This window comes from Rhinolophus sinicus, chromosome 5, assembly GCF_057876585.1.
Source record: "Rhinolophus sinicus isolate RSI-liver-muscle chromosome 5, RSI-T2T, whole genome shotgun sequence".
NCBI lineage: Eukaryota > Metazoa > Chordata > Mammalia > Chiroptera > Rhinolophidae > Rhinolophus > Rhinolophus sinicus.
The window spans coordinates 76,251,928-76,264,978 of NC_142505.1; the positions used below are offsets into that span (position 1 = coordinate 76,251,928).

Here is a 13,051-nt window from a genome sequence, read left to right on the forward strand (position 1 = left end):
ACGAGCTCCTAATGGCCCGAGCTGGAACAACTTGAGCAATAAACGAAATAATGATATTACTGTATTATAACCCACAGACTAAAATAAACATCCATGAGTCCATAATGACATAAAAATAACTGAATTGGGCTGGCCCAGTGGCTCAGGCGGTTAGAGCTCTGTGCTCCTAACTCCGAAGGCTGCTGGTTCAATTTCCACATGGGCCAGTGGGCTCTCAACCACAAGGTTGCCAGTTCAATTCCTTGAGTCCCACAAGGGATGGTGGGCTCCACCCCCTGCAACTAAGATTGAACATGGCACCTTGAGCTGAGCTGCCTCCTGGATGGCTCAGGTGGTTGGAGAGCGGGCTCTCAACCACAAGGTTGCCAGTTCGATTCCTCGAGTCCCGCAAGGGATGGTGGGCAGCGCCCCCTGCAACTAAGATTGAACACAGCACCTTGAGCTGAGCTGCCGCTGAGCTCCCAGATGGCTCAGTTGTTTGGAGCGCGTCCTCTCAACCACAAGGTAGCCGGTTCAACTCCCGCAAGGGATGGTGGGCTGCGCCCCCTGCAACTAACAACAGCAACTGGACCTGGAGCTGAGCTGCGCCCTCTACAACTAAGACTGAACGGACAACTTGAAGCTGAATGGCACCCTCCACAACTAGGATTGAAAGGAAAACAACTTGACTTGGAAAAAAAAAAAAGTCCTGGAAGTACACACTGTTCCCCAATAAAGTCCTGTTCCCCTTCCCCAATAAAATCTTAAAAAAAAACACAAAAAAACAAAACAAAACTGAATTAATAAGTATGGGAGAAGGGATTGCTCTTCCACACAACAGAATGCCAAACACTAAACATCAGGAAGAATGATGGGAAGAGAAAGTCACCATTCAGCAAATGCCACAGAATTACTGTTGTAGGCAAGAACACTTGATGAATGCCAAAATTAGTGGGAGAAAGTATGATGAGACACAAGACCTTTGTATAGTCTCAAAATATCTCCCCACAAGATACATAGCTTGTTTCCCCAAAAATAAGACCTAGCCAGACCATCAGCTCTAATGCATCTTTTGGAGCAAAAATTAATATAAGACCCAGTCTTATATAAGACCTGGTATTATATTATATATTATACCGCGTGTTATATATTATATTATATCATATAAGACCCCATCTTATTTTACTTATTTTATTATAGTAAAATAAGATGGGGTCTTATATTAATTTTTGCTCCAAAAGACACATTAGAGTTGATGGTCCTGCTAGGTCTTATTTTTGGGGAAACACGGTATTAATTATAAAGGAAAAAATAAACTAGTAAATTTATAGTGGAGAAACCTTGCAGAATAATTATGACAGAACTACAGACAAATCCTAATTGAGGAACATTCTACAAATATATGACCAGTACTCTTCAAAAGTGCCAGGATCATGAAAGACCAAAAAAAAACCCCACTGAGGAACTGGAGAATGAAGGAGACTAAAAAGACATGACAACTAAATGCAGTATGTGATCCTAGACTGAATCCTGGACGAGAGGAAAAGGTCATTAGTGAGAAAACTATCAAAATTTAAATAAGATCTGTAGATCAGTGAACAAATTTCTATTAATGCAAATTTCTTGGTTTCAATAATTGTATTATGATTATATAAGATTTTAACATTGGGGGAAGCTGGGTGATGCGTATGCATAGGAACTCTCCTTACTATCTTTGCAAGTTTTCTGTAAGTCTAAAATTATTTCAAAATAAAAAAATTAAAAAAATATTCTTTTATTGTTTTTGCCTATTTTTTTATGTTTATATGATCAACTCCATTAACCAGATTATAAAATTCTGTTAACTGGATTACAAAACAAATGCCATGAGAGCATAAATAAAATGTGTTAAAAATAAAATCAGTATTACCATCTGATCCAGCAATTCCACTTCTGGGTATATACCCAAAAGAATTGAAAGCAAGGACTCAGACAGGTATTTGTACCCCCGTGTTCACAGCAGCACTATTCACAACAGTCAAAAGGGAGAAGCAAGCCAAGTGTTCATTGATGGATGAATAGATAAACAAAATATGGTATATACACATAACAGAATATTATTCAGCCTTTTAAGAGGGAGGAAATTCTGACACATGCTGAAATACAGATGAACCTCAAGTGCTAAGTGAAATAAGAGAGACATAAACGGACACATATTATATGATTTTACTTATACGAGGTACCTAGAATAGCCAAATTCATTGACAGAGAAGGTAGAATAGTGGTTACCAGGGCCTTGGGAGAATGGGGGATGGGGAGTCAGTGTTCAGTGGGCACAGAGTTTCATTTGGGGAAGATGAAAAAATTCTGGTGATGGATGATGGCGATGGTTGCACACCAATGTGAACATACTTACTGTCACAGAACTGTACACTTAAAAATAGTTAACATGGTCAATTTTATGTTATGTGTATTTTATCACAAAAAATGTAAAAAAATTTAAGTCAGCAAGATAAAGGTAAAAATTCAACATTAATAAATCTAAGGAATTTTAAATCTTTAAAACATACTGACTATAAATACCACCTAGTGGTCACATTTAAAACACCAAATTTCATTATCTAAGAGACAGCTCAATTATTACTGCTTCTCCTCAGTAACCTTACTTTATTGCTTTCTCCAAAAGTTTATGATGTTGGTATCTCTGGATTTCACATCTGATCTAACAAGTTCCCCCACAGACTGAAAAGAGCCAGTAGTACCAAAGCCTGCTGTTTACCTGGCATGCAAAGGAACCCTGTGCCAATCAGTTCTTAGCACGAGGTACAGGGGGTCACTGGGTACTTAATGATGGTTGGTAAGTTTTTCACTCTCATGAACAACGTCTTCAAACTTTCTAACCTTCTAACATTATCTTGTTAGAAAAGAACTTCCAAAAGAGAATCTCATGTTCAAATTGAAGTATGAACGCATATTTTCAAGGCCATACAATGAATTTTGACTTAAACTTGGTGTACCCGTGACTGTGATGGTTTTCTTTACATCAAACAATAGTGACTGATATCTATCACAGAGAGAACTCTGGTCACAGTTACCAAAATACATATATGGTAGAACACACTCTTTACACAAAGACAAATAAAACTTCATTATTTAATATGTGGTCATACAAATTCTACACAAGGTCATGGGGCTTAAGATGATGTTTAAATTAAATGAATTTTTAAAACTGCATACACAAACGTGTAATTTTACTTGAGCTTAATATGAAAATGCTCAAGTATGTAAGTATCAAGTTACCACGTAGCAATATTCCTTTAAATATCAGTGTTAGAGGCTGGAGGAATTTTTAATAGGTGGTTTTTATTAGAACACTTAGTGATTAAGCAACATATTTTTAGCCAACATTAAAATCAATACTTTGAAAAACGTTACCTTCTTCAAGCTTTTTTTTCAATTCTTCTATTTCTTTCTGAAATTGACGAAGTAAAGCATCCTTTGGATCTTCATTAATTCTGGCTTTATTTTTAATGTTCTTAGCACGGTTAGCATACCGTAATGTACTGATAGTTTCATCATAATTGTAATCTGCTGGCCCAATATTTGCACACTGTTGAGTAAGGAATACAAAGCAAAACATTTTAACACCTGATACAGTTGAAATTAATACTACCATTACCAAGATATCAAGAAGAATTTTTGAAGCAAACTTCCACTCTGGCCTTCTTGAAAAAGAGAGCATAACCACGTGGGTTTCCAAACACCACCACATGGGTTAGTACACATGGTGTACTAGAATAAGAATAACCACAAATCAAACAAAACAAAATAATCCATAGTTTTTAAAATGTTATGCATATCAATTATTGGGATAAACAGGAATCTTAAATTTGCCTGATGATAGCTATACCATCAATTACGTCTTACCATCATGGTTTTTGAATTTCCTCCTAAGGAGTCCTGAAGAAGACGAGTCAATTTAGAGTTACGATAAGGCACATGAGTGCTTTTTCCATCAACCAAGGCAGAAATCACATTGCCAAGGGTAGAAAGCGAAAGGTTGATTTTTGTAGCTTCCTTCAGGCGCTGTCCAGTAGCTCCAGTTTTTGCTTGTCTTTCTGAACCCTGGCAATAAAGCAAGAGATAAATTGGAATTTAAAATACGGAATATTCTTTCCAAAGCTGACAAAAAAGTAATTTAACAGTAAAATATTGGACATAATATCTAGAATTCACTTCAAAATAACACAGGAAGGGAAGGAGATGAGGGTAGGACTGGCCATGAACCGATAACTGTTGAAGTTGGATGATGGTTACATGGGCGATCATTACACTATTCTATCTACTTTTGTATAGGTTTGAAATATTCCATAAATTAAACACATAAACAAGTTAACAACTTAAAAACCATATGTAAATCAACCTTTTCACTTGAATTTTTAGTCATTTATAAAATAAAATAAAAAACACAAGAGTTACTCCATAGTAGTATCCTATTACTTACAGCAAGATCTACAAGATGGAGCTTCCCCATCCGGACGTGCATGTTACCATCAACACCCTTCTCACTGCATTCTATAGTAATTGTAAAGATGGCGTGCGAACGGGAACTATGTTCGTTCATATTAGTTGCGCCAACAGAACCTTGAATAAAGGAAGGAAATTTTTAAAAAGTATAATAACAGGGAGTACCTTTAAAAATGATTAAATATCCAGAATTGTTTAAAATACTTAATTTCATCACAGCCAAAAGCCAGAGAGCATGGTTAAACCAAAAAAGCACACGTGTGTTTAGCCATTATTAGAAATTTCTCTTGACAATTTATGTTGATAACAAAAGAATTTAAAATGTTTCCCATGTTAAAGAGAACAAGTATTTTAGGACAAAGTACTTAATTTTAATCCCAATATTACCGCCTAAAATAAAATAAGTAATTTACATAAAAAATAGATGTTAAATAATTTGAAAAATTATTGCTGTTTCAGCTCTCTAAAAAGTATTATGATCTGGAAATCTAAACCACAGAAATACTTGCATATATGCATCAGATGATGAAGGATATTTAATTTAGTGCAGCATTGTTCGCAAAAACAAGAGATCAGAAACAACCGACTGGATCATGGTTAATCAATTATAAGACTAGTCATACCATGGGTTACGAAACAGTCCTTTAAAAAAAAATAAGGTAGGGCGGCCTGGTGGCTCAGGCGGTTAGAGCTCCGTGCTCCTAACTCCGAGGGCTGCTGGTTCAATTCCCACATGGGCCAGTGGGCTCTCAACCACAAGGTTGCCAGTTCAATTCCTCGAGTCCCGCGGGGGATGGTGGGCTCCGCCCCCTGCAACTAAGATTGAACACGGCACCTTGAGCTGAGCTGCCTCCCGGATGGCTCAGTTGTTGGTTGGAGCGCGTCCTCTCAACCACAAGGTTGCCGGTTCGACTCCCGCAAGGGATGGTGGGCTGTGCCCCCTGCAACTAGCAACGGCAACTGGACCTGGAGCTGAGCTGCGCCCTCCACAACTAAGACTGAAAGAACAACTTGAAGCTGAACAGAACCCTCCACAACTAAGATTGAAAGGACAACAATTTGACCATTGTTCCCCAATAAAGTCCTGTTCCCCTGCCCCAATAAAATCTAAAAAAAAATAAGGTAGATCTGTATGACATGGAAAAATACCCATAACATCTGGCTGAAAATTAAAGTTTAGAGAAGAATATATAGTAAAATCCCATTTCTATAAAACAAAAGCATCCATTCAAAATATACTAAGTATTTACGTATATAAATATTTTACATGAATATACTGTCAGTGCTAAAAAAAATGTATACAAGTGGACACTTTGGTCAACATTGGTCAAGCAGTAGTTTGCTGTAATCAGAAGTGTCTGGACGCTGATGGTAACCACTTTGAGCACCTCTTGTAATTGCAGAAATCAAAAGTGACTTGTATTCATCTTTTGTTATCAGTATATATTGAGTATTACAATTTTAATACAGTTTTCCTTTTTTAAAATGTGTATACATTTTTTTTGGCACCCTCTATGTTGTGGAAACAGAAAAAGGTCTGTTTTGTTTTTTACAATAGGCATATGTGGGTTTTTTTCCTTAAATTCCAGAATACTTTAAAAGCATTACATTAATTTTAACCAAGCCAAAATTATCTTCCTGCTATATATTCATGCAGAACTTGTCCACAAGAGCTTTGATTGTACAATGTAAACATTACAAGGTATTCTTTATTAGCATATGGCTATACTATAAGTCAGATAAAAAGAACGTAAATTGCACTAACAAAGAAACGTAAAGCCTGATGAAATGAAAAATTATTGAAAGAAAATGCAAGGATTTTAACATCATATGATATTTCTCTATTTTCTTTAAAATCAAATTATGAATTTATGAAAAATTTCCAAAAAACTATTAAGCCTTGATTTTACTATTCCCTCACTGAGAGGTATCTGGGATTGTTTCCCATCTTGGGTCCTCATAAGGAACACTAATATGAGCATCTTTGAGCAGACACCTTTCTTTCTCTTTGGGATTGTTTCCATGGGATGTATTTCCTAAATGGAATTACTAGGTCAAAGGTAGGAATCATTTTATACCTACGTGATTATCAAATCACACTAGCAGTGTTTTTCAATTTGGAGGAAGCGAGAACATGTAATTTGAAAAAAAAAAATCATATTAAATAATTTAATACTCATTGCTTTTGTAATATAAGTAAAGCATACTATTCATGATTGTGATTTTTCTGTATTTTTGGTAATAAAAACAAAGAAATGCAACAGACCTGCTATTAAAACTGACCTACACTGAACTTTACAATCCCTAGAAGAGAACAGCTTACAGCAATCAAGCAGACTCAATGCTCTAACCTACTGACATATCACATAATGGAAATAAAACATCCGTAGCTTTAATTTTTGTCAAATATTTATTTTGGAATAAGAAAAAAATTAAATTTTATGTTTTCCAAAAGGGTATGAAAAAATTCATCCTATACATATACCTGCATGTGTATAAATTCATGTATATATAAGAAAACTTATTACAGTATTGCTCATATAGCAAGATTGAAAATAACCCAAAGTCCATCAAAAAAAGATTGGGTAAGTTACATAGATCCATCCAATGAAATACTGTATAATTATTTTAAAATACTTATATATGACTAGTATGTGTTAATGTGGAATTATTGCTAAGATAATATCATTAAGTGAATAAAGTATACTATTATCTGCCTCGAAAGGGGACAAGCATTCTCTCTAAAACAACCATGCATGAGTACAGACTGTATCAGAAAGGGCATTTTAGAAACTAACAGATTGCCTCCAGGGTTGAGAACCAGGTGAGACACAAGGGCAGGAAAAAGACTTGCTTTTTCAAGTATACTTTGTGTCTTTTGAATTTTATATCATGTGTATGGATTGCCTATCCAAAAAAATACTTTTTTAAAAAAGGATTATGGTTTAAAGGCTGAAAAACCCTTGTCTACATAAATACTGACCAATTTACAATGATGCCCACAATGTAAATATACTTGACTAGTTTAAATGTGTATTTTAGTTGCTAGAAAGCCTATGTATTTATTCATGAGATGGCTGACTTATTTTCTTAAGTGGAAAATTAGCTATTTCTATACTATGATCACCTGTACAAAATGGGTACTAATTTTATATTTGTATCAATTTTTCATCTATTTAGAACAGCAGTTTTTATTGTCACATTTCCCCTCTCTTGCTATTTTCCTCTTGATAGCTATTTTACTATATTTCAATATGATAAAGTTTGTATTTTTATGCTGGAACTTTTCTACTTGGATATTTGTACTAAATGTTTAATTCTTGGACTCAATCTGCTTATTAATTAAGAGTATTTTCCTCTCTGCTAGCTTCAGTTTTCAAATCCCTTTACCTTCGTTTCGTTTTATTTTTCTCATTCGGATTTTTTAGTTTTCCTTGAACAAATGTCACAAACCAAGTTAAATTAATTCTCAGGTAGGTAGTTAATGGGAGGTTTTGGTCACTACTGTGAATGGGATCTTATGCTAAAAAATGTTTTTAATTAAATAAGCAATACATAAATGTATTCCTGGTATAAAATTTTTTTTAATACATTAAAAAAAAAAAAAAGTAAAAGCTCCCTACATCCCTTTTCCCCAGTCTTACTTCCCCTTCCCTAAAGGTAACCACTATTAAATGTCCTTTCTTTTTGTATTTCACATACACATACACACGTACACAAACACACAATGCCCAAAAACATGGTTTAATATTTTGGCTTTTTTACACATATATAAATGAAATGATACAGTATATACTGTTCTATAATTTGCTTTCTATTCATTTACCGATATATGTTGAAAATCTTTCGGGTCTCTACATGTAGACTTAATTCATTGTTTATTTCAGAGCTTCATATAGTCCCTAGTATTTCTGTACCATAATTTATATAACCAATATTTTGTTTTTAGTTATTTAGGTTGTATGAAATTTTTTACTACTACAAATAATGTTTCAATAGGCATTTTTTTTGTTTATACTTAAAAATAATATTTTTCTAGAATTCAAAACACTGCATCTAAAGGAATGCATTTTAAAACTTTCAACAGATACTGTTACACTGCCCTTCAAAAAAGTCTGTACCACTTTACATTCCCATCATCAGTGCCCATTTCTTCAGAGCCTCACCAACGTGAATATCCTTTCACCCAAACCGATGGGTAAAGTCTCTCCCACTGTTGTTTTAATGTGCACTATCCTGAATACGTATTTCTGAAGTTGAACATCCTTTCGTGTGCTTACTGTTATGTATAGTTCTCCTGGGAATAATACATTCATACATATTTTTTCTCATTTTCCTGTTAAAATTTGGTCTTTTTCTTTCTTCTACTTGGCTTATAAGAATACAACTGACTTTTAAAAACTGTTTAATTTCCTTGAGTTTGCGTGATTTATAGTCTAGTCATAAAAACTTCCTTAAAAAATGTTTACTTGCTATGTTCTTATCTTTCACCCCTAATCTCTAACTGCTGTTAGTAATATCATCAATACTAGGCCTGGGGCATCTCTGTGTATTAAATATTGCTGAAGTTCTTTACTCTTTAAAAAAAAACTTGAAACAATTATAAAAAGAATACCATTTTATTTCATTTTTGTTTTGCTTCTCTTGTCAACAAAAGGGAAGCAATATAATGCCTGGTTAGGTTACGCTGGCTCATGACCTAGGTTAAAATATTTACTCTGCCACATATTAAATGGTATATAATGGCGGACAAGTTATATAAGACTTGTTTCCTCAATCATAAAATAGGAATTTAATAGGGTTATAGACCACTCTGAGGATTAAAAGACATCATTATTATGAAGCACTCGGCACAAGCACTCACCACATAGTAAGTGTTCAACAAATGTTACCAAATAGTATAGCTAACAAGAGACAGCTATATAAGAGTTTCAAAGATCAAGCACTATTACTAAGAAACAAAATTTTGGTCAGCACGGAAAGCAATCTGTGATATCTTTCATTCATCATAAATGTTCTCTACCTAGTAAATTATCAAAGAGGAAGGGTTTTCAAGAAACCTAAAAAAAATTTAGTCTTTATGGGACAAAGGGCTACACCAGTTTTGCTTCTAAATAAGCCTACTCAACACATATATGTTTAATCACAATTATGCACTACACTTACGATTTTTATGGCCTAGTGTCATAATTCTATCCATATCATCGGCATTATTTACCACGTAAGCTGATAAATCTTTGATATAAACTCCCACATCAGGTCTTTCTTTAACCTGAAAAAAAAGAAAGATCACAAAAGTTTACACATATATCCATAATTCTTCCACAGCTATTTATTGAACATCTACTATGTTATTTATTAAACATCTTCTGTATATAAATAACGTATAAATAACTGTGTTATTTATTGAACATCGATGTGACACTGCTTGGTAGTGGATACACAGCGCTGAACAAGTACACAGAGTCTCTACACTTGTGGAGGTAAAAATTTACAGGGGGAACATACAAATAATTACAAACAAAAATTATTTTAATTTGTTATAATGCCATAAAGTAAAAAAATACAGGACAGTATGAGAATACATTATAGGGATACTTCAGCCAGTGTAGCAGAGAACGGATTTTCCCAAGATGACATTTCAGCTAAGATTTGAAGAAACAGGAGGTAGCCAATCTGGGTTGGAGTGGTAGGAAAAGAGTACATGCAAAGATCCTGAAATGGGAAAACACTAGGCACTTAGAAAAATAAACAAACAAAGCCACAGTAGCTGGGAAGAGTAAGAAGCAGGGGGAAAACAAGTAGGGTGTCTGGCTACAGAGATAGGCAGAGGTAAGACTCAGCTGTTGTCGGTCTTCACCGCAATTTGAAGTCACGAGAGGATATCAAACATCTGAGTATAATACTCAGGTATATAGCATCCGGGTAAAAATACTACCTTTCCGTGAGTAACCTTATGAGAAGTTTTACCAAATTTGAAGGCTTTATTTAGGATAGGCCTATATAAAATACAGAGTGTTAGAAATACATAATTCACTTTGGAAGGCCCTAGAGGTCACCTCCACCAGTCAGCACAATAAAGTGAAACTGAGGCAGAGGTCTGTGGCTCTCAGTGGGGAGAGCCATCCCACAGGTAGTAAGATCTCATAGATAAAGACAACAACAGTTTAAAAAACAATCCCAAAGACAAAAGTCACGAGTGCAGACACTCCAAATTCCAGGTGCAGATTTTAGCTCTAGTTGGAGATTTGGAGGTTTTTTGGTCTCTTTTATAACAATTCATAAGATATACACGAGGAAAAATTACCCCTTTTCTTTAATGGGATATAAATGAAGCCCCAGTGTCATTAGTAGTAAAGGTATGTTGGTCTCTATAAACCAGTGGGTTTCAAACTGTGTTTTGAAAGCTGTAGAGGGCTCGTGGTGGCACTGAGGGGCCACTGTGGGAGTCTGGGGTCTTCAGGCCCAGACAAGTTCTAAAGAGAGCTTCACTTTCATGTATTAATATTTTACACATTGTGCTTCCACATAAGGTTTGGTTTGATGAAAATTACTGATCTCTTTCGACACTTGTATGCATGGAAATGTATGGTAAAATGTATGGTAAAGAAAATGTATGGTAAAGAACGATTTGTATATTTCTACTGTAGCAAACTGATATTTCTGAAAAATACAAAACTCATGAACTTGGATAGCATGGCAACATCCGATTGCTATGAAAGTTTTTAAGCATTTATTCTCACCTTCTGTGCTCATCTTATTGCAGACTAGAAACAATCTTCAAAACAACATCAGTTTGCAAAATCTAAGGTTGTTTTCAATCACAATATGATCTTAATCCAAAATTCAACTAAGTATAGATAAACTGATTAGATATGAAAAATGAAGAAATCAAATATCATTCCAAATTTATGAAAGTCTTTTAAAAAATTGGGTGGTAATGCCATCAAAGAACTTTTCTCATAAAACCAGAAATTAAATTTCTATAACAAATACAGTGGATAACACTAAAACAATGAATCTCAATGGCGGCAGTCACTCCCCCGCTCAGAATGTTTTAGAAATCTGTGGGGGAGTTTCTGCTTCACTTGAGGATACTATTAATATTCATAGGCAGGGGCCAGGGATACTAAGCCTCTTATAATGGGTGGGACGGTGTCAATCAATGAAGAACTGACCCATGAAATAATATCCTATCAAATATTCACACGGGTGAAAAACTATAATTACCTGAGTCTAGACCCTAACTCTATTTTACAGATAAAGAGAAAGTGCTTTTCCATGAGGATAATAATGATATAGGAATGCAGGAAAACTGAGAAAAGAACTACTTTATTTTGCTCAGAACTCTACGAAGAGCTAGTCAAGGATTTAAAAGACCATGTATATCACTGACAGTAACACCAACCAGGGTGTTTAGGTCAGCAATACAACATCCTTGTAACAATTTGCATTTGTAGCTGTTGCAATCATGATGCTTATGTCTCTGATTACTTCATTCTGTCATCAAATGTGGTCACATCTAAGCATTTTATGTGTTGAAATACTAGCATTGTATTTTTAAGTACTTTTATTCTCCTTTTTATCTTACAATTGGGCAGCATATTGATATTTTTAAAGTTATATGCGTAGGTATATTTTATCATCAATGAACTTTATTTCAGGATAGTCAAAGGGGCATTACAAATTATGTTATTAAAAAATTGGGTCTAATACAGTTGAGAACCATTGAAAAGACTGCTCCTGAGAATAAGTCTGATCTATAATTACTGATACAAAAATGGAGATGCTCCCTAAATGATTATTCTAATAATTTGTGCACTAAAACAATATACTTTTAAAAGGAAAAAGCACAAAACTAACAAAGTATCCATCAAAAGTAAAGATGACAACGAGCAAAAAAGAAAGTTACCTCACATTTGCTATGTACACATTATCATTATAGAATAAGCTTTCATTAAGGATCAACAAACACATATAATCATTAAGCCTGTAATATATTGTTCCAAAAGCTCAGTTTATACAAACGTAAAAAGAAAAACATTTATTGAATACTTTATTATGTGTCAAGCATTGATTTAAACACTTTGTATAATTTGTTTATGTTGGCAATAACCCTACAAAGTAAATACTATTATTATTTCCACTTTCATGTTGCAGAACTAAGGCTAATAGAGGTGAAGTAACTTGCTCAAGAGATCAGAGCCAGAATTAAAGCTAAAATGGTAGAACCTCAGAAACCACCTGTTAATCCCAGATGATACCACCGTTCACCCGCTACATGACCTTGAGCAAGTCAGGAAACCCTCTAGGTTTCAGTTTTCACATCAAAAAAACTGAACTGCTAGGGAGAGTAAATGAAATAAAGTATGTACTACTACCACAATTTACTGCACTGAATGCCTGCTACCACATGGTAAGAGCTTCGTAATAGCAGCTGCTGCTACGCTATGTATATTCCACACCATTCTAGAGTTGTGGCTACTGTGATTCTACAAACCCAGTGTGATCAGAAACTACGGTATTTAAATTGAAAAAAAAATTATTACAGTAAAAGACACATTGC

General features: G+C 34.6%; 1 protein-coding gene across 7 annotated transcripts in view; it reads right to left on the bottom strand.

Annotated features, from left to right (window-relative positions):
• KIF3A (kinesin family member 3A) overlaps positions 1 to 13,051 on the bottom strand; it is a 143,117-nt gene that overhangs the window by 107,325 nt on the left and 22,741 nt on the right. For all 7 annotated transcript variants that reach the window (XM_088798598.1, XM_088798600.1, XM_019756045.3 and 4 more), the window contains exons 5-8: positions 9,652 to 9,757; positions 4,463 to 4,602; positions 3,886 to 4,083; positions 3,394 to 3,568 (exon numbers count right to left, since the gene is read on the bottom strand). In XM_088798598.1, the coding sequence (XP_088654724.1) occupies positions 3,394 to 3,568; positions 3,886 to 4,083; positions 4,463 to 4,602; positions 9,652 to 9,757 (619 nt within the window). The remainder of the gene's footprint in view (positions 1 to 3,393; positions 3,569 to 3,885; positions 4,084 to 4,462; positions 4,603 to 9,651; positions 9,758 to 13,051) is intronic.